Genomic DNA, 22,477 nt, shown 5'->3' with positions numbered 1-22,477 from the left:
ACAAAATACAACAAAGATATAAATGGTTCATTAATAATTTGCCTACAGATAATTTTTCTATACCATGATATCTCTCAGTTTAAAGGCTTCACATCTCTACATGGCCATGTTTATCTTGCTGCTATGCTCAGCATTTTATTTTTTAAATTACTATTATTTTTTTTTTTTTTAGAGTGAGAGACAGAAACTGAGCAGGGAAGAGACAGCAGGCTCCATGCTGTGTGGAGCCAGATGCAGGGCTCGATCCCACAACCCTGGGATCATGACCTGAGCCAAAATCAAGAGTCAGACGCTCAACTGACTAAGCCACCCAGCTACCCCTATGCTCAGCATTTTAAAGTAAATCAAGTTGACTGAGTTCTAACCCTGGAATAAAAAATACAGTACATAATTTCTTTTAAATTTAGCTACAATTTCTGTATTTATCTGTTCCCAGGTCATCTAAATCCCATGAAATATCTATTTTATTTTGCCATTTTATTTTATTTTTTTACAGAAAATGTCAAATATCTACACAAGTATGGAAAACATTATAGCAAACTCCCATGTATCCTCACATTCTGCCTTGATAATTATAAACTTATGATCTTGTTTCATCTATATCTATACCCACTTCCTCTATTCCCCTCCCTGACTCAAACTGATTTGGAAAACAAATCTCAGGCATCATATTATTTCTTCTATAAATAATTCAGTACATATATTTAAACAGGGATTCTTTCTAAACCATAATGCCATCATTATACCTAAAAAATAAGCTTTTCTTTAATGTTTTCAAATATATAGTCAGGGTTCACATTTCTCTAACTATTGTACACATATTTCCCTGTCACACACACACACACACACACACACACACATATTTTTGTAGCTTATCTGTATCAATGCCTTGTAATCAACAGCAAATAGTATTCTTTTTTGCCACTAGATGGTACTACCGTGTAAATTTCAGAAATACTTAAATTATCTAGTTGAAGACCCACCTTGCCTTTCTTTGGGGTAACCAGGTTAATGAACAGGAAACATGATTCAAGATTATATATATAATCTATTCCAAAGAATAATTAATAAGTGATTTTGAGATAAATAACTACTGTTTTGGATTAACTTTAATCCAATGTAGGAAGTGCCAGTGTTTCCCAGAGTCTTTTCACAAATCAATACTCCAAGACAAAACAAATGGTCATAGTTCATGCTTTTGAGCTTAAAGCGTTTTAAGGAGAGTTACATAAATAATTTCATTATAGGGTTGTAACTGCTTTGATACCATATGCCCAATCCTAAAGAAATATGTGGACGTCTTTGCAAAGATGTCTGCAGAAGCACTTGCTGAGTAATAATCAATTCATGGTTGAATTCAGACATACCTTAAGCGTTCATTATTCATGATGTATAATATTGTACCGCATGGATAAGTGGTCAACCTGAAATTCCACTGTAGAAATTTAAGGGTCTGACTTGTATTGTTACTCTGAGACATTCCACTTCAGCATGGAGATGGGTGTAAGGGTAGGTTAAAATGTCTCCCAAAAATTAATTCTGAATTTGCTCAAATACTTAAGCAAAAAGTTAAAAGGGATGTCAAAATTATGTACTATAAAGGTCTAGATAGACCTGCCAAGAGGAGTTCTTTGCAAAATATACTTCCCAAAGTAGATGAAAGAGTAGTCCTGTAGGGAACTTTAATTCTGTATCTTCAAACTTTTAAAACCACATGCCATGTACAATAATTTTAGATATATTGTGTTGATCAGTGTTAAAATAGCAAACTATTCTTTTTTAACCCATTAGATAACTGATTTGGCTGTTTTTAAGGTCACAGTTCGTGGTGAGGAAACATGTTTATTTAAAGTTTACCTTATGTCCAAAAGGACTGGAAGTAGGTATCTTACAGATCTATCATTGCTGAAGACAGTTTTAGCCACAGAAATAGGTAATTAGAATAAAAAAGATTTATGGATAGACAGAATTATACATATGAGTAAAAGGTTGAACTGTTATGATTTGACTATAAAGGGTAAGAGAGGAGCAAACTAGTTCAGCGATGTACAGAAGCTTGAAGTATAAGGGAGACCTCAAAATGCATAGAAAAAGAATTAGAAGAAAATAGGAAATGAATAAGAGTAGTGGTCAGATAGGAAGAACAGGGTCAGGCACCCGGATGCTAAAATAGCCAAGAGGCAGAAACAACACAAAGCAGGAAGAGTTTTTAAAAGAGAAAGAGGTTAACAGTTTTGTTGATGATCTCCAAATTTATAAAGTTATTAAGTTCAGTGAGATGATAATCTGCCTAAGTAACTGGAAATTAAAATAGCTAAAATTTTAACCTCAATTATTCTGAAATTAGAACATATCTTCCCCACTACAAACTGAGTATTTTATAACTTTTCTTGGAGGTTATCACAACTTTTCAATGCTATTTGGCAAACCAATTTTAGGACTTGAAAGAGTCATGGAAAGCATCTAGGCTAGTGTGATGCCTGTACTTTCCAAATAAGGCACCTTAAGTCCAGAAGCGTTTCTAAAGGTGATACAACTTGACTTGTGGCAAAAAAAAAAAAAAAAGGAATAGGACCAGGTACTGACTCTCAATTCTGGACTCTTCCCATTAGGGAATTCCATTTTTCTTGATCATTTATCACTATAGCACTTAAGTGGAGACAAATCTGGACAGCTGGGGAGGAAGACTATCTTTAATAATTAAGGTACACTCTAAAGTTGTGAGACTAGTTTCTATGAATTACACAGAACACCCAGCCTCAGTATAGTGATGCTAAAGCTGGTCTCTTATTTTTAAGCTTAAAAACAACTAAGAACTAACTAGTAATTGGGGTTTTACGATTATTTTCTCTACATGATTCGCTGGATTAATTTAATACATTTTGGTCAAAACATACATGTTAACTTTTGCAGGAAGGAGTTTACATATTACTGCTGAACTTAAAATACACGTTTAAGTAAGCAAAGTATCTAACCCCAAGTTTACAGGAGGGAATACTGAATAAAAATGGATAAACTACAATTAAAAGTCACAGTCTTGATACCTTCATATTAGATGCCTCAGTTTCCAGTTTTGTAAGATGATTGGAATTATCTTCTAGCTCTTGTCGAAGATTTGAGTTCTCCATCTTCAGTGCCTCAACTTGCTTTAACAACTGATCATATGAAGCTGCAGCCATCCTTGGCTACCCTTGGACCTATAAGGTTAAAAAGGATTTTGAAATTCACTACTAAAAAAATTGTGGCTGCTTGTTTATAAAGAAAGGGATTAAGAAACAAAACTCTGGAGACATTTAATAAGAACTGTGTTAATTAGCAGTAATGGTTTCAAACCAATATTGTTCAAGCAGCATCTTTCTAAGAGGATGAAACACTGGAGTCTTAGCTGAAGACAAGGAGGAATAAAATAGAAGAGAACCTCAGTAGTGTTTGATTACATTTGCCTTTTCACAGGTGGATGAGATTTCTGTCAGGTTAGGACTTTCTTCAAGTTTTCAAAGATACTTTAACTGGTCTTACAGGCAAAACTTATGTAATGAAGTATAAGCATTGATAAGAAATTTATATTGGTAACGTTATTTATGGATTTTGTCCAATAGCTACATAACTTTAAAGTCAGAGTGAATTAATGAGATTAGGCATTACATTTTGTCACTTTGATAGAAGGACAGTCTTAAGTATCATCCATGGGGAAGTAGTTAGTCCTGAACTTTCAAGAAGGCCTCATTAAAAAGGTAGCCATTTAACAGAATGAATACAAAGGACAGCCCTAGATTGAGAATTCAAATCTTTTTGATAGGAAGATGAAAAATAAGAATTACTAATACAAAGTTCTATTACATTTATTAAAAAAGATGAATATAATAGGTCATGCTATAGCATATGTGGTCTTTGGACCCACTGTGCTCAGAATGAGGCCAAAAGACATTTAAAGAAAATTGATGATTTTGGAAGTAGAAATTGTCAAAGAGAAGTGAGGTAGACTCTGGCAATTAATTACATCACTTTGAAAGAAGAAGGAAGAAAAGAAAGATATGGAAGATAGCTAGGTAGTAAGAGATCCTTAGTATGAAGAATTAGAGACTGCTAAGAGTTAGATTAAGACTAACCAAATTCAGAAGACCCAGATTCTCTTTTTAGTTTAATCCCAAACACAATTTAGAATAAATAAAATTCTGCCTACCTTAATTCTTTTAGAACTAAAAAGTATTACAAAAGTTTGTCTGTAAACGATACTTAAAGATCTTGACATAAGAAGATGCTTCTGTAATAAAATCCACTACACAAATCAAGGCAGCCAGGTTATAACACTAACTAGTCAAGACAATATTGGAGTTCAGCAACTGGAAGGCTCTTAACAAGGAAAAACAAAGGACTCTGATATAGCCATTTCTTTGAGTTAATGATATATTTGGTGCAACCCATTGTCATCTGAGGAGGAAAGTGAGTCGTGGGAGGTGGGCAATCACTGACAAAAATCTTTACGATTGAAAACAATGAGAACTAGATTTGTATTTGGAGACCCAGGTCTTAATTTCAGGCTTGGTCATGGTTTAATCTTTGTCCCTGCATTTTAATTCCTTTCACCATTTGTAAAATGGCTATCTACTACTATCTGCACAAATACAGGGATACTGTTAGTGCTTTCTTCTGCAGCACGTATATTACAGGGATACTGTTAGAATTAAGTAAGAAAAGGCAGGTTGAAAATAAAAGTGCTATGTAAACATGTTATAAAAAGACACATGTAACATATCTTCCTTAGAAAGACCCAATGTCAATCTGTTTTAAGCTTCTGTCCTGCGACCAATGGACAAAAGGTAAAGAAGTAATTCAGCCACTTGAAAAGTACAGAGACATCTCAAAAATGAAAGAGAAACTCATGGGTATGATCATTAATCTGCTTAACATCATCCCATTAACAAGCGGGTCTGAAAATATATTAAAAACCATGTAGCAGAAGTGGGGAACTGACAGAATTTAATAATGCAAGCCCTGAAATTCTTTATTTCAAATAACATTTTAACAGGCAACTTTGCACTAAAATAATAAAATATTAAAGGGAACTAACACTGGAAAGAGACAGGTATACACAGGTATGTGAAGACATGGAGACCTCACACAATCACAGAAAGAGCCAGATGGGCAAAATGAGCATAGACGAAGCGTTCTTTACTGAAGGGAAAAAATTCAACCCTTCATATGGATAATTAAAACATTTGAACACTTTTCCCCCTTCCAGAATCACAATTATAATTTGACAGCAACAAGAAGATGTTTCATGGAGTAATACTCCCTTGTATTCTTTTAAATTGTTGCAACCATTCTTCCCTAAGTTAAAACTGCTTGATGCAAAATTTGAGAAATCATAAATTTACTTTAGAACACCTTTTATACAATCATTAGAATTATATGCCAAACAGATCTTAATTGCAAGTCACTCAACAACATTAAAAAACTGAAAATTTAGCTCATGAAATTAATAAAACCTCAGAATCTTTCACTTTAATGAAAGTATGCAAATATCCCAATTTGTTTTTCTGTAGTCAAGATGCCATTAGAGAGATCCTCACCCCATAAGAGAAAGGTTAAGAGAAAAGAAAGCAACGGGACCGTTATTCAGACTTTTATCCAAATGTTCACTGAAAAACAAACTTAGAAGTATCCAAAGAAATTAACGCAAGGAGGAAGAAAAGTTGTAGGCTGGTAAGATATTCAATTAGAATTAAATTTGGAGTTATCATTATTACTAATGTAAGAAGTCTGGGATCATTTTTTTTTTTAAATCAGTGAAACTGTTTTTATTGTTTTGTTTTGATGTATTAAAAAATATGTATTTGCTAGCACTTTTAGGTGGTAATAAGAGGAAAATACTAACAGAAAGAGAACAAAGCAAAAGAATCCTAAAAGACTACTTTGCTCAACTGTATGCAAATAAACTTGAAAACTTAAATAGGTAATTTTCTAGAAAATGTAATCAATCAAAACTAACAGCAAAGAGAAAGAAAATCTAAAATTTATAATAAAAATCACTATTAGAAAATCGACATCATTCAACATACTAATAGATCTACACAGAAAACAAAATATGATCCTGGCAAAGGTGATGAAAAGATGTTCTACAAATACAATGCCCGTTCTTGGTTGAGAATACTCAATGTAAAAGGACTCTTCTTTAACATGACATCAGCCCCAAAGCCAGCACCGTATTTAATGTGAAAACAGTGGATCTATTTCCAAAGTCAGGGAAGCCCATTTTTACCCCTATGTTACTCACTGCACTAGAGTAATGAAGTTAAAAGGAATAAAATTGGCAGATGAAATAATTATATACCTAGAATATCCCAAAGAATCAACTAAATATTACTATAAGGTAACTGAGGTATTTAGCATAGTCCAAAACATACAGAAATCTTTCCTTTTTATGTGCAAAGAGAAATCAGAGAGAAGATGAAATGGAAGGAAAGGTCCCTATTTCTAATTTTTAGGAGTATAAAATACTTAGGCATAAACTAAACAAAGAGTCCAAAACATATATGAGGAAATATAAACACACCTTGTTCATGTACATAAAGATTCAGTATCATGAAGATGTCATTTTCCCCAACTTAATTTATAAATCTTATACAGTCCCAGTAAAAATGCTACATAAGGTTTGTTTTCATTTTGTTTTCTGTAGCTAGACATTTGGAAAAATAAGCAAAAAAGGGAAAATATGAAAAGAGAAGGACTAGAACTACCACATATTAAAATATTGTACAAAGCCTTTATAAATAAAAAAAGTATATAGTTAACTACATTGTACCAATACGTTCATTTTTTAGTCCTGATACTTGTACTGTGAATATGTAAGATGTTAACATTATGGGAAGCTGGGAAGTTGAGTGAAGGGTATACAGGAAATTACTATACTATTTTTCCAACTCTTTTTTAAGTCCAAAGTCATTTTTGGGGGTGCCTGGGTGGCTCAGTTGGTTGGGCGCCCGACTTTGGCTCAGGTCATGGTCTCACAGGTTGGGGGTTCAAGCCCTGTGTCAGGGTCCATGCTGACAGCTCAGAGCCTGCCTGCTTCAGATTCTGTGTCTCCCTCTCTCCCTCTCTCTCTCTCTCTCTCTCTCTGCCTCTCCCCAGCTCGTGCTCTCTCTCAAAAATAAATAACCTTATTTTAAAAAGTTTTTAAAAAAGTTTTTAAAACTTAGGATATCATCATTTGAATAGGTCAACCATGGGAACACACACACACACACACACACACACACACACACACACACACAAATCCATAAGTAAATACATGTAAATTTAGTCATAATGAAGGTAGCATTTCAAATACATGTGAAAAGTTGGGCTTTAAATATGGGCCCTGGGCAAAAGGACAGCCATAAGAAAATAGATAAAATCGCATCTACTACTCACATTACACACTAATATAAATCAGAGAAGGAACAGAGATTTAAATGTTTAAGAACATTATATTGCACTTAAATTATGGAAACAGTTTTTTTTTTTTTAATTTTTTTTTAACTTTTTATTTATTTTTGAGACAGAGAGAGACAGAGCATGAACGGGGGAGGGTCAGAGAGAGGGAAACACAGAATCCGAAACAGGCTCCAGGCTCTGAGCTGTCAGCACAGAGCCCGACGCGGGGCTCAAACTCACGGACCGCGAGATAATGACCCGAGCCTAAGTCAGCCGCTTAACCGACTGAGCCACCCAGGCGCCCCAACAGTTTTGTTTTTTAATTAAAGATATTTAAATGGAATACACCCTCTTTTGGAGTTCTCTGATGATGTCTGTAGAGTAGGAGTAAAAGATCAGGTATGTTACTTCAAGCAAGTGGGAGTTTTTATTTGGTATAAAAGCATAACTACGTTTATTATTTATTTATTTATTTTTCAACGTTTATTTATTTTTGGGACAGAGAGAGACAAAGCATGAACGGGGGAGGGGCAGACAGAGGGAGACACAGAATCGGAAACAGGCTCCAGGCTCTGAGCCATCAGCCCAGAGCCTGACGAGGGGCTCGAACTCACGGACCGCGAGATCGTGACCTGGCTGAAGTCGGACGCTTAACTGACTGCGCCACCCAGGCACCCCCATAACTACTTTTAAATAAATAGGATACAACTGTGCAGTGGAATACTACACTGGCATTAAAAAGAATGAAGTTGATGTTAAGAAAAAAAAGGCAACCCCCCCCCCCAAAAACCCCAAAAGAGTGCAGGTCATTGCATCTCATATGGTCCATCCTGTTATATTAAAAGGACTGTGAAGCATAAAAAATGTCACCGAAAGGATATACAAAAATATAGTCATTGTCTCTAGAAAAAAAAAGGTCTGAGGTCTGCTGAGAAGCCTTCTTTGATACCTTTTAGTAGAGTTTGAAGATTAAAGCAAAAAGTTGGTTCTCTGAAAAGGCTAAATATGATTAGACAGAGAGAAGAGACCAAATACAGAATATGAACAAAATTTGGAAGGGGGTTGCTGATTTAAGAAGAAATAGAAAACCTTAATAGTTCTATAACTATTGAAAAATTGGAGCAGTAAATATTTTCTCCCTTCTCTTCCCAACACAAAAAAACACCAGATCCAAACAGTTTTACATACACTTTCTACCAAACATTTAAGAAACAAATCATTCCAACTTTATAAAACTTTCCCAGGAATAGAAATAATAGTTAACATGCATTCTATCAGGCCAATACAATTATGATATAAAAGTCAAAGGTAGTGGAAAAATAATTATGGCTAATATTATCATGAATATTAATACAAAAATCCTGAACAAAGTATCAGGAAGCAGGATGTATTAGTATACAGTAAAGAAACTATAGCAGAATCAGGCTGGGTTATCCTATGAATCAAAGGATACTTTAACATTATATCATTTATGTGTCATTCACTACATTAAAATATTTTTTTTTCAACGTTTTTTATTTATTTTTTTGGGACAGAGAGAGACAGAGCATGAACGGGGGAGGGGCAGAGAGAGAGGGAGACACAGAATCGGAAACAGGCTCCAGGCTCCGAGCCATCAGCCCAGAGCCTGATGCGGGGCTTGAACTCACAGACCGCAGGATCGTGACCTGGCTGAAGTCAGACGACTGCGCCACCCAGGCGCCCCGACATTAAAATATTATATAAGAAAAATCATATGATCATCTCAATAGACAAAAATCATTTGATAAAAGTCATTAGCTATGCAAGAAAAAAAACTCTTAATAAACTGGAAACATAATGGAAGCTGGCAAAAGCTAAACATTTTTAACAGTGAAATGTTAGGGGCATTCTTTTTAAAATGAAGAATAAGATAAAGATGTCTATTATTACCACTTTCATTCAACACAATTCTTGAAGTCCTACTTACTAATTAGCACAGTAAATTTTTTTGAAAGAATAATGATTGGAGAGGCATTAACAAAGGATAAAAATTTTAAATTATGAAAATTTAAGAAGTTTGTCAGATACAAAAATCATTATACCAAAAAAGTTTTTTTTTTTAAATATGAAATTTATTGTCAAATTGGCTTCCATACAACACCCAGTGCTCATCCCAAAAGGTGCCCTCCTCAATACCCATCACCCACCCTCCCCTCCCTCCCACCTAAAAAAAAAAAAAGTTTTAATTCCAAGCAGAGTCCTCACCTATTTTTAATTCTTCTTCTTTAAAAAATTTTTTTTTTTAAATTTTAGACAGAGAGACAGAGAGAGAGAACACATGAGCAGGGAAGAGGAGCAGAGGAAGAGAGAGAATCTTAAGTAGTCTCCATGCTCAGTGCAGAACCGAGCGTGGGGCTCAATCCCACAACCCTGGGGTCATGACCTGAGCGGAAATAAAAAGTCGGACACTCAACCGGCTGAGTCACCCTGGCACCCAATTCTTTTCTCTTTATTTAACAACCAATGCAGGTCCTTATCTTCCATTCTACTTCTCTTCCTATTCTCTACTAAGACCCAATAGGTGATGATATTCAGTTTCCTATCTGCTATATTCTTTGCTCAATCCTTCCTTTCCTGGCATTCTGTAAATGCCTACTTACTTTGGCTGGAGTCTATCCAAGCCTATTCCCAGTAAGGACAAGCTCCAAGAGGGCCACCAAAATTACCTGAATTGGCAAACATTTTCTGAAAAGGCTTTGTGAGCCCTAAGATTTCTGTCACAATCACCTTTTTAACACAAAAGCAGCCACAGATAATACCTAAATAAATGGGCATGACCATGTTCCAATAAAACTTATTTTACAAAGACAATGGCAGTTTGCTGACACCTGGCCCAGAACATGAATTTCCAATTCTGGTATTTAAACACCCCAAAGTAGCCCAGATAATTTCAGGTATTTAAACACCCCAAGGTAGCCCAGATAGTTTCAAAGGCTACTGAAAAATTCTCAAGATTAGTATTTCACTTTTAAATAACAGGAAACAACCTGCTACGCTGGAAACAACAGAGAACTAAGAAGTCTTAAGGCCCTCGATTAATTTTTAGCAATCATTTTTTAATTTCCATGATTTCTTCATCTTCCAGAAATTTGCTGCAATCCCTATTTGGTTCCCTCTCACTCTATGGCATTATAAGTACATACCTTAAAAAAAACTTTTTTTTACTATCACTTAAACGGGGTCTTAGGAGAAAGAGGTGATAAATGCCAGTGATTAATTTACTAGCTGGCATGAGAAACTCTATTTTTACTTTAAGGTTTTTAATTCATATAGAATTGCTGTTTTTATATATGGTATGAGTATAGTACTTTATTGTCTCCCATATGGAGAACCAATTATATCAGCACTATTTATTAAATAAAACATTTCCTTTCCACTGAGCAGAAATGTTATTTCTTATCATTTGCTAAACTCTCATGTATACTCAGAAGTGCTATTGCATTACATTTCTATTAATTTGAGGCAGATTACATTTCTATGATACTAAATCTAACCTCTCTGTCATGAATAATTCAAGTCCTTCAATCAAATTTTCTAGTTTTTTTTCAAGAAACGTTCCTATGCCTTTTCTATCAAATTTATTTGGTTTTTTGTTGTTGTTTTATTTGCCGTGAATAAACACCATTCCATGCCAGATACTGCTAATACCGGTAAGAACTACTGATTTTATTTAAAAAAAAATTTTTTTTTTCAACGTTTTTTATTTATTTTTGGGACAGAGAGAGACAGAGCATGAACGGGGGAGGGGCAGAGAGAGAGGGAGACACAGAATCGGAAACAGGCTCCAGGCTCCTGACGCGGGGCTCGAACTCACAGACCGCGAGATCATGACCTGGCTGAAGTCGGACGCTTAACCGACTGCGCCACCCAGGCGCCCCAAGAACTACTGATTTTATTTAATACATATCCCTTACGCACCCACCTTCTCAAATTATCCCATGAATTCTAATAGTTTTTCTTATGTATTTTCTGGGTATAATTATATGTTATAAGTAAAGATAATTTTTGTCTCTTTCCCAGTATTTACACATTCCTTACCTTGTTGGCTTGAAACTTCAAAATAACGTTGAATAGTGATCTTATCCCTGATTTTAATAGGAATGGTTTAGTGTTTCACCATTTTATAGTCTTGCTCTTAAGATTTCAGTAAATAATTTTTAGGCATTTTCCTTTTAAGTTTTTATTATTTGATTCATTAATAGTTCACCAGTAAATTATTTCTTCTAGCTTTTCAAGTGGATTACCACAGAGTTGTATATGTTCTCTCATTTAAAAATTTGCCACTTTTCTTATTTGTGCTCTTTTGGTCCTTTGTTTTCTTAATCAGACTTGGTAGTGTTTCGTCTGTTTTACTGATCTTTACCAAAAAAATAAACTTTTGGTGTTATATATCCTTTCTACAACTTTATTACTTTACTCATTTCTGTATTTATCCTTAACTAATTACATTAATTCCAACTAATTTATTTTGTTCTTGTTATTTAAACTGAATATTAATTCATTTATTTCCTTACTCTATTTACATGTTCGTTTATCAATTTCTATCTTAATAATATAAGTACTTAAGGGTATTAATTTTCTTCTCAGTGTAAGCTTGGCTATGTCCCATAGGTTTTAGCATAAAGTGTTTTCCTTTTTATTTCTTGACAATTCATAACTTCAATAGATTTCCTCTTTGATCTAGGGGGAAACTAGATCTTTCTCAATTATTAAGTGTATAAAATGACTTGAGTCATTTTTTTATTGCCACTAACTGATTATTTATTAGACTGGAGACTGTTGCCCTCAAAACTGCTACTATTCAGAATTTTTTAAGGTTTGCCTTGTGGCCAAGAACATGACTAATTTTCAGAAATAACCCACTGAAATTTTAAAAAAGGAAAAAGTGTAAAAAGTTCTATCACTTAAATCCTTTATATGTGCTTTTCTGTGTATTTGGTATGTGAAATTTATAAAGTCTACCATTTATTGCATACTTAAAATACACTATGTAGTACAAGTGCCCTACATATATATCTCATTTAATCTTCAAAACTGTAAGGTAGCTATCACTCACCATTTTAGAGTTAAGGGATGGGACTTCAAAATGCTAAATAATTTTCGTAAGAACACAAATCAAGTTGCTAAGCCAGATTTCAAACTCCTGTTTCTAATGCTCATGCTTTTAAAGACCATATAATACTATCTTTATGTGGTTTTCATGACCTGTTATATCGGTTAAGTCTACCAAACTTCCAAACTTATGTTCTACTAAGTCTCAATATAACCCTTCTCAAATCCCTCCTCATTATCCCGTGTAGACTATTTTGTACTTTTGTTCACAATTTGTCTCCTTTTTGAATGTCCCTTCCTTTTTTCCTCTGCTTTGCAGTATCTCCATCGTTTAAGGCATAGTTCTGTTGCCTTAACATAAAATCTTCCTGTCCTCTCCAGCCAATAATGAGTCTTTCTGCTGCTGCTGAGTTTTTGATGAGTTTTGTTTTCTCCACCTTTAAGACAAAGTTTATTATTGAACACTTAGACAGATTTTGTTTTTAGGAGAAAGAGAGAGAGAGAGCATGAACGGGGGAGAGGGGCAGAGGGAGAGTGACAGAGAATCGTAAGCAGGCTCCATGCTCAGTGCAGAGCTTGATGCGGGGTTCAATCTCAGGACCACAAGATCACGACCTGAGCCAAAATAAGAGTCAGACATTCAACTGACTGAGCCACCCAGCCACCTCTCGAATACTTAGCTTTTGTTAATTCCCAAATGCTTTATTCTGTGACAGCCACAAAAAGACAAGTAACAAGCAGGAATAAACTGAAGCAGTGCTTTATCAGCCACGGAGAGCAAGGAAGAGAAAAAGAGGATACAAGTTCAAAGAATGTCTAAGATGACTTTTCCATTAAAATAGTAAGATGATGGGGGCGCCTGGGTGGCTCAGTTGGTTAGATGTCCAACTTTGGCTCGGGTCATGATCTCGTGGTTTGTGATGTCAAGCCCCCTGTCGGGCTCTGTGCTGACAGCTCAGAGCCTGGAGCCTGCTTTGGATTCTGTGTCTCCCTCTTTGTCTGCCCTTCCCCCACTCATGGGCACATGCGTTCTCTCTCTCTGTCTCTCTCTCTCAATAATATATAAACGTTAAAAAAAAATTTTTTTAAATAGTAAGATGGATTTCTCTCTATGGCTATACAATAGAAATCAACAAACATTTGACAATTTACTATTCACAAGACACCATACAAATATTATATAGAGATTTTGTTAGGTTAAAATGTGTTCTCCAAAAAGATACATTGAATCACAGGTAGCTAGCCCCTAGTATCTCTGAAAAGTGACCTTATTTGGAAGCAGGTCTTTGCACATGTAATCAAGTTAAGATAAGGTCTTAACAGATTAAGGTGGGCCCTGAATCCAATGACTGGTATCCTTAAAATAAGACCAAGTGAAGAGATGGAATCACCAAGACAGAGGGAAAATGCCATGTAACAATGGAGGCAAAAACTGGAGTTTGCTCCAGTGGAGGCAATGGAGGCAAAAACTGGCAGCTGCAAAGCAAAGGAATGTCAAAGATTGCCAGCAACCACCAGGAGCTAGGGAGAGAGACATGGAATAGATTCTCCCTCAGTATCTCCAGAAAGGAACCAATCTTGATGACACCTTGATTTCGGATTTCTAGTTTCCAGAACTGTAAAGAAATAGATTTCTACAGTTTTAGGCCGCTAGTCTGTGGTACTCTGTCACAAGAGCCTTATGAGACCAATGCAAGGGGAAAGATGAGTTGAAACATTCCTTATTCTCAAGTATCTTACTATCTAGCAAAGGAGTAGTATTCTAGCAGCATGGGTAAATCAGGTGAGTATACAAATGTATCAGATGTTTGTGTACCACCTTACATTCTCTTGGTTGCCTTTAACTTCAGATGTAAACTGACTGTACATTAGCTATACTGGGTATCTTTTGCTTTCTGTCCTAGAGACACCCCAGCATGGGTCCCCGACATTCATGCATGTACAACCGATAAAAGAATGAATGTTTGATGGGGCAATCTTTGACTAGGGGAATGGAAGCTAGTATATATACTCTTTTTATGGTTGGATAATTAATTCTATGTGGTTCCTCAGAAAGTCCTAACAGATCAAGCCACCGTTTTCCAAAGTGACAACTGACTTGAGAACCTACACTTATTCTGGCTGTCCCTTTTCACTTAACTCTTTCTAGCCCTCTATTCCTAGAATCACTTCCTAAAAAAAGTACTTCATCCAAGGCCTTGTCTCAAGATTCTGACTTACAGGGGAACCAGGCTAAGATGCAAACTATTTACAATCCGAGGGCAAATATAGGGCTCCTGTGTGGCTCAGGTGGTTGAGTATCTAACTCTTGATTTTGGCTCAGGTCATAACATCATGATCATGATATTGAGAACCTGCATCCGACTCCGTGCTGAGCATGGAGCCTGCGTAAGATTCTCTCTCCCTCTCCCTTTGCCTCCCCCTTCCACGCCTTCTCTCTCTCAAAAAATAAAAAAATAAATAAATAAAAATAAATACAAATTTGTATTAAAAAACATTTGATAGAATGCTATGGAAGTAATACCTTGCTGAGAAAATTAGGAAAAACATTGAGAATGCAAAAGCCATTTAAGAAGGGACTTGAAAGATGGCATAAATAGTAACAAACATAAAGGTAAGAGGTTAGTATTTCAGAAAAAGGAACAGCATGATCAAAGTTCAGAGGTTAGAAAAATGATGTATATTTGGGAAAATAGATAGCAATTTAATTTAGCTGAAATCCAGTGTAGAGGAATCAGGGAAAAGAGGGAAGTAAGAGCATAAATATGGTCTGGAACCACATTGTGGTTGGGTGACTTCATACTGTGAGGAAGAAGAGGTTTGGACAGAGTAGCTACAGAAATGGTATGATAACAAGCCTAAAAGGTAGGAGGCCATGTTGCTTTAACGTTTCTATTATAAACCATATCAGAAGTAGGTGATATACTGACATAGATTAAGTGATAATAAAACCAAAAATCTAAAAGTAGTTGGTGGAATATTATTTCAATACTCTTCAATGTTATGTTTATTTACCATATGAGTGACATTATACCCTATACTTTAAACAAATCTGGTACTCAAAAATCTGAATTTACCTAAAAAAGTAACCTTCATTCCCATTTTTAAGTTAGTATAACTAACTTAAAAAAAAAAAAACTACAAAACTTCAGCTTGAAAAAAAATAAAGAACTGTGTGTATATATGCCTACAGTAGACAGAACAATGGCCCCAAGAAGATGTCCACATCCTAATCCCTGAAACCATGAATGTGTTACTTTACATAGCTTAAGGGACTTTGATATGATTAAGTTAAGGATCTTGACATGGGGAGATTTTCCTGAATTATATAGGTGGACCTAAGGTAATCACAAGAGCTCTTCTAAGGGGACAGAAGGGTCAGAGTCAGAAAAGCATATGTGACAACAGAAACAAAGGGTCAGAGTCAGAGAGAGATTTAATATGCTGCTGACAATGAAGACAGAAGAAGGGGCTACAAGCCAATAGAGGTGGCCTCTAGAAGCTAGAAAAAAAGGAAATGGATTCTCCCCTGTAGCCTCTGGAAGAAATGCAGTACTGCTGCTATTTTAATTTTGAACCAGTGAAAACCATTTTAGACTTCTGTCCTCTAGGGCTGTAAGATAATAAATGTGTGGTCTCAAACCACCAAATTTGTGGTAATTTGTTACAACAGCAATAGGAAAAAATGCCCTATGATCCAGAGATCCCTCTCCTAGGAATAAATTCCACTGAAATTTCTCATTGGCCATGTAGTTTAAAACATATCTACAATTTCTTTGACCCTATTCCTTCAAAAGGTAGAGCTTAATTTATCTTCCCTTGTGTGAGCTAGACTTAATGACTCACTTCTAATAAAGAAAATATGGTAGCGGTGTGACTTTTGAAACTATGTCTTAGATGGCTTACTTCTTGATCTTTCTTTCTGCGATCAAGGGAAAAAGCCAGCTGCCCTGTCAAGAAGATACTCAAGCTGCTTCATGGAGAGGCCTATGGCAAAGAACTGAGGCCTCTTGCCAAAAGTCAAGAGAAACAGGCTATGTGAGATCCATCTTGGAAGTGGATTCTCCAGTTGAGTCAAACCTTCAGATGACTGTAGCCCTGGATGACATCTTGACCGCAACTTCATGAGATTGTAAGCCAGACTACACTTTGAATTTCTGCTCCACAGAAACTCTAAAATAATAAATATTTGCTGTTTAAGCCATTAAGATTTGCAGTAACTTTTTATGCAGTATGAAACTAACATAGTCTATAAAGAGTCATGTAGTAGGATGTACAATGTAGCAGTGTGTGTGGTAAAAAGAGATTTGAAAAAAACCTAGGACCCTCCCAGAGGACTAATGATAGATACTACATAACACTATACAGAAGAGCTAGCACAAAAAACTACACAGACATAAAATAAGATATGTAGGTCTTAAAAACAGTATTGAATTAAAAATGTTCAAAAATTATGTAAATTAAAAAACAAATTTGGGTACATACCCCAAAGGAATGAAAGCAGGGACTCAGAGATTATTTGTACACCCACCTTCCCAGCAACATTATTCACAATACCTGAAGATGGAAGAAAACCGAGTCCACTCACAGATGAATGGATACACAAAATGTGGTATACATACAATATTATTCAGCCTTAAAAAGTTAGGGAGTTACGACACATGCTAACTATTTCACAAGAACTGATGCATGTTTAAGAACGCATTTGAATGAGTGCGTAAAAAGGGAGTGGGTGTAGGGTGTGGGAATAAAGGGGATAAGGCTTGCCCCATATGGATTGATGATGTCATGATTTGATTTACAAAAAATAATTTTTGAGAACGTATCTTTTACCTGATATGTGAGAAGCCACCTATACCAAAATAAGAGCTGGTGTACCTTTCCTTCTAGAAGCTGACCCGACAGAAATCAAGAACCACAGATTATTGACTATTAGAACTAGAAGATCTAGAAATCATTTCATCCAAACTTCTCACTTTATAGTCAAGACACTTAATATTTGAAAGTAATTTTTTCAGAATCATCTGTGATTCCAATCAGATTTTATAAAGCATGGTGTTTCAAATCGCAAACTACCAATTTCTCTAAATTAGAAGATACTTTAGGTGATATAAACCCTTAAAGATCCTAGGAGTAGCCAAAGCAATCAGTCTTTAACTAGCAATGACATTTCACTTAGTTCTGTTTTTTGGAGGTAAGTTTCCATGTTTTATTTGATTCTCCAGTACATTTTACAGGTCTGGCATTTTAGTAGGTACTCAAATATGTAGTGAATGTACTCCCTTGAGTACTATTCATCTTCTCTATATCAAAGTGCTCTATCTCATCTTGTGGGCTAAGTAATATTCCACTCAGATTGGAAAGAAAGAAAGAAAGAAAGAAAGAAAGAAAGAAAGAAAGAAAGAAAGAAAGAAAGAAAGAGGAGCAGGAAGGGGGAAGGTCAAAATTAAGAAATTAAGGATAACATTTAATATAAAAAGACTGGTTAAATTATGTGTAATTAATGACACTAAAAAATAGAGAAAAATGATAGGACAAAAATCCACACAGCGTCAATAAATAGCTTTTGATTCAGTTCTCAGGCATATTTATGAATATTTAACTTTTGAATTCCTTAAAGTTCAATTTCAAAGACCACAAAAATCAACAGTTCAGTCTTATGTTAGGTATTTCACACCACAAGAGGAAAGAAATCAACTTTTCTTAATTTATTTATTTAATTCCAGAAAGTACTAAAATTTGATGTTATTCTATTTAAAAGTGTGCATATGATTAATGAGATGCTCTTTTTAAAAAAAAGATGTTATGAATGTCATTATGAAAACTGCTGTCTCTCCATTTGCTTAGCTAGCAGATATTTTACAAAGCATTCTTCTATCATGGTTAGAAACTCAAAACCAAGTAAGATTTATTTTTCATTTAATGAATAATTTGTCAATGACATATTACTTTTCAAATAATTTCTATGACATACTATTCTGTATATTATGTAGTAAGAGATATTATGAAATATTTTATAGACCTATGTCCTTTATATCCTTTTACAATACATGACCTTGGATAAAGTCACAACATAGTTAAGAATACTCTTAACACTTTAAAATGAAAATAATGCTACACCGAGGTATTTAAATAGTAAAATAAGATAATCATAAACTCCCAAAGACTATGCTAACTGAGGTTCAAAGAAATGACTGGTATTAGCTAGTAAATGTCATTTGCAACTTTAATGTGACATCTTTAATTCTAGCTGCAGTTTCCATCAGATTTAAAAAAGAGATCTTAAGGACTATTAACCCTGATATACATGATCAAATAATTCTTAAAGTAGAAATAATTGTTTAAATAAAGAACAAAATTGCTTTAATTTATCAGTGAAAACTTTATATAGTCTAATTTATTCAAGTCCAATTCCTTAATATGTTGAAAAAAATTACTAAAACAAAATTACAGGTTCTCAGAAGACTTTCTACCACATAAGCACTATTTAAGAGACACTGTCCCTGATCCTCGAGGGCTTTACAAAGCCAATGCCATCCAGTTCAGGGAGTAGGGAGGTGTGGCAGGCTGGCTGTCATAATATGCATAAAGATAAGGTATTTAAAATCATATTTAATCTGAAAACATGTTTTTAGCAAGAAAAAAATAAGTGCAATGAAAACACTCTGTATCAAGAGTATATCTTATGAGTGTTTACTAAACAAATAAATCTAAAAGAAAAACCTTGGTGCTTTAATTTAAAATATCTACCTTTGGAGTTTATTCAATAATATCTAAAAGTAACCAAAAGTAATATAAAATTAATACAGATCTTAAATCTTAAGCCTATGAAAAATTTATCACTAATTTTTCATAAAGTAATTCACATTATAGTGATTTATTCTCGAACAACCTAGTTGATGGCATAAAGCTACACTAACAAAGGAAAAGAGCCACACTGCTTCATACATAATTTATTAACATTTCCTATAGGATTTACGTTAAAGGAAAGAATTTGAACATCTCTTCTATGATGTAGAATCAAGTGTCTGATACATCCCAATGCCAAAACATTCACAGCCTGGTATTTTTCCTACTTTAAAAAATTAAGTATTTTTTTTTCTCCTATTCAGTTTACAATTATAAACTATGGCTTCTTGTAAAAGGAGTTCTACCACCAGCATTGCTGCAAGGTTTCTTATTCCTCTGCAGTTGTCTTTTCAGTCTAACAGAGGGAGAAGAGCACTGCTGCAGTCATCTACAAAATGCCACTACCGTTTCGACTTGTAACTAACAAAGACGCTGGTATCTTTTTGCCACCCTATTCAGAGACTACTGTTCATTTAGATGTGTTGCAAAAGCAGGCACTTTGGTGACCAAAATTTCTCCAATCAACCAAAACCATCACTCAAGCTCTGCAGTATCTGCCTCCTCCCCTTCCTCCTCTGTGAAGTAGCCCTGTCCACTAGATTCACATCAGCCATCAGCAGCAGCTTTGTATCCCCTCTCTTGGCTACCACTGCATATGTCCTTGTGGCCAGGGAGGAAAAAAAGCCTTTCAATGGGCTAGAGCTTTTGCTCCTCGCCATGAATATGTTCCATTCTTTGTTGTCCTCTACCCGTTTCCTTAGATACTGTTATTGCACTCTGTCAACAGGCATTATAAAAACAAAACCTCCTCTAGCTTCAAAAACAGCTTTCTCACCAGACTCCCCTTAAGACTCCTACCCCTCCCCCCTTCTTCCTCTTCTGTCAAAAACCCAGGATCAGAAGCACAGGAAATCCATCTCCTGTGCTGCAGTGGGGGGAAGGGGGGAGACGCCCCTGCCTCCTGGCTTGGCATGTGGCAATAGACCCTGTGCCAAGGAAAGGCCACCGGTTTCAGACAGTGCGAGGGAAAACCGCGTCCCCCTCCCCCCGCAGCAAGCAAGGCTATCGTGGCTCCAGCACTTACCCCATTTCCGAGCCCGGCAGCACCTCCATTCCGTCTCCAGTGACACCCAGGCGGGCTGCGCCAATACAGCCACATGTCGGTCACGTGAGCCCACGCCCAGCCAATCAGCAGGTCCCCGACGGGAATGAGGAGCGCCCTGGTCCGCATCCAGAGGATTACACAGCTGCTTCACGCTCGGTTTCCAGACCCGCACTCCGCACTCCGCAGTAGGGCACCAAGCCCCGCCCCACTGCCCGGCAGCCGAGCCCTAGCCCGCACCTAGTGCTGGTGGGTGCGCCCATATCGCGCCTTTCCCCGGCAACCCACAGAAGCCAAGGAAGCTGACTAGCATAATAGGTTGGGGTGGGGGAGGTTCACAGGGCAGAAAGATTAGCATGAGATGCTGGAGGTAGGTGGGTGAATAATAAATTACATCTCATTTGCTAAGATTTACATTACTTGCAGCACAGAGAAAAAAAATTCTATTAAATACATTACAATGAATCACTTCACATTACAAGTCACTTGTGATTTGTTAAAAATACAGTTACTACAAAAGCTATGATGGCAGCATAGAGTGGTTGAGATCAATCATGGAGTTACAGGGTCCGGAATGAATCTGCTCCTGCCACTTACTAGATGGGTGGACTATAGTCACTTAAAGGCTTAGTGTTTCAATTTCCCCTACAAAATGGGAGAAGTATATACATGATGCAGTATTTACAGCAGTCCCTGACACAGTTAAGTGCTGTTAGCTTCTACTAACCTGAGTGGAAATTCTATATTTCATTTAGAAAAAAATTTTTTACATTTTTATGTATTTTTGAGAGACAGAGCACAAGTGGGGGAGGGGCAGAGGGAGAATGAGACACAGAATCCAAAGCAGGCTCCAGGCTCTGAGCTGTCAGCACAGAGTCCAATGCAGGGCTGAACCCACAAACCTTGAGATCATGACCTGAGCCGAAGTCAGACGCTCAACCGACTGAGCCACCCAGGCGCCCCTTCTATATTTCATTTAAATCGAACCAAGTGAAGCTTAAATTACTTATTTTTAGAAGTTCAAAAGTTCGAAGGACAAATTCAAATTGCCAAGAATTTAAAGTAGATTTAAATTTTGGTTTAAATGGGGGGAGGAGACCAATTTCCATGATGTATTTCAAAGGATATTTAACTTCAGATTTTTAAATGAAATGTTATTTACTATCATCTTTTCTTAGTTTTTCAAATCAACAGCATCAAAAGCAGCAAGCTATTAAACAGCATATTTGGAGCATTTCCATTTTATTAAAAATTGTATTAATTAGAAAAATAATAGATACAGCAAAATGCTCATAGACACACAACCACTGTTCACAGTGGTCATCCTTGGAAAGTGGGGTTATGGAGTTATTTCTTTTTCCTTTGTGCTTTTGAATATTTTTCTCTTTATCTTATAATGCCACACATGTATATACATATGTATATATACATACATATATAGCAAATATATCTATATACACACCACATCTGTATATGCCATATATAATGCTATATATATATATATATATATATATATATATATATATATGGCAAATAATACCCTCTAAATATTGTTGGATGAACACATGAACACTGACCACATATTACTAGTAATTACAAAATTATATATTAAAAGTTTAAATATATTTAGAAATAATTTCTCTTCATATTTGAAATAAAGGAAACATGTGAATCAATTTGATTCTATCTAAAATATCCCTTTCGTCAGGATGACTTAGTTTTACAAAAGGCTTTCAATCTCTTACCGAAAGTACATGATTCACTGAACAAGACTTAATTATTTACAGTCATTGAGTATTTGTGACAAATCCAGAATAAATAATTCCTCATAAGGCCTAAACTTCTGGAAAGAAAAAGTACCCTTCAAAACAAAGAATACATTTTAGAAGCTCCTAAAAATAACTTCTTAGTATCTTAAGAAACAATTCTATTACTCTTGACTCAGACTATGATTCAAGCTCTTATTGAGTAAATCAGTTTGTAGCCAAAACATTTGTCTAAATTTTTACTGTTATGTATTGCAGAAGTCAGAGATTC

The 22,477-nt window shown here is 35.6% G+C and overlaps 1 protein-coding gene across 11 annotated transcripts in view; it reads right to left on the bottom strand.

Annotated features, from left to right (window-relative positions):
• APC (APC regulator of WNT signaling pathway) overlaps positions 1–22,477 on the bottom strand; it is a 151,419-nt gene that overhangs the window by 76,048 nt on the left and 52,894 nt on the right. For 3 of the 11 annotated variants that reach the window (XM_019838018.3, XM_045034696.1, XM_045034710.1), the window contains one exon: positions 3,045–3,197. The exons of 6 other annotated variants lie outside the window; for them this stretch is intronic. In XM_019838018.3, the coding sequence (XP_019693577.2) occupies positions 3,045–3,179 (135 nt within the window). In that variant the 5' untranslated portion in view covers positions 3,180–3,197. Of the gene's footprint in view, positions 1–3,044; positions 3,198–20,422; positions 20,716–22,477 lie in introns of those variants that run through there. 2 more of the 11 variants (XM_019838020.3, XM_019838007.3) reach the window with 2 other exon arrangements.

Source organism: Felis catus, chromosome A1 (genome assembly GCF_018350175.1).
Source record: "Felis catus isolate Fca126 chromosome A1, F.catus_Fca126_mat1.0, whole genome shotgun sequence".
NCBI classification, from domain to species: domain Eukaryota; kingdom Metazoa; phylum Chordata; class Mammalia; order Carnivora; family Felidae; genus Felis; species Felis catus.
This window is presented reverse-complemented; position numbering and strand designations above follow the sequence as displayed.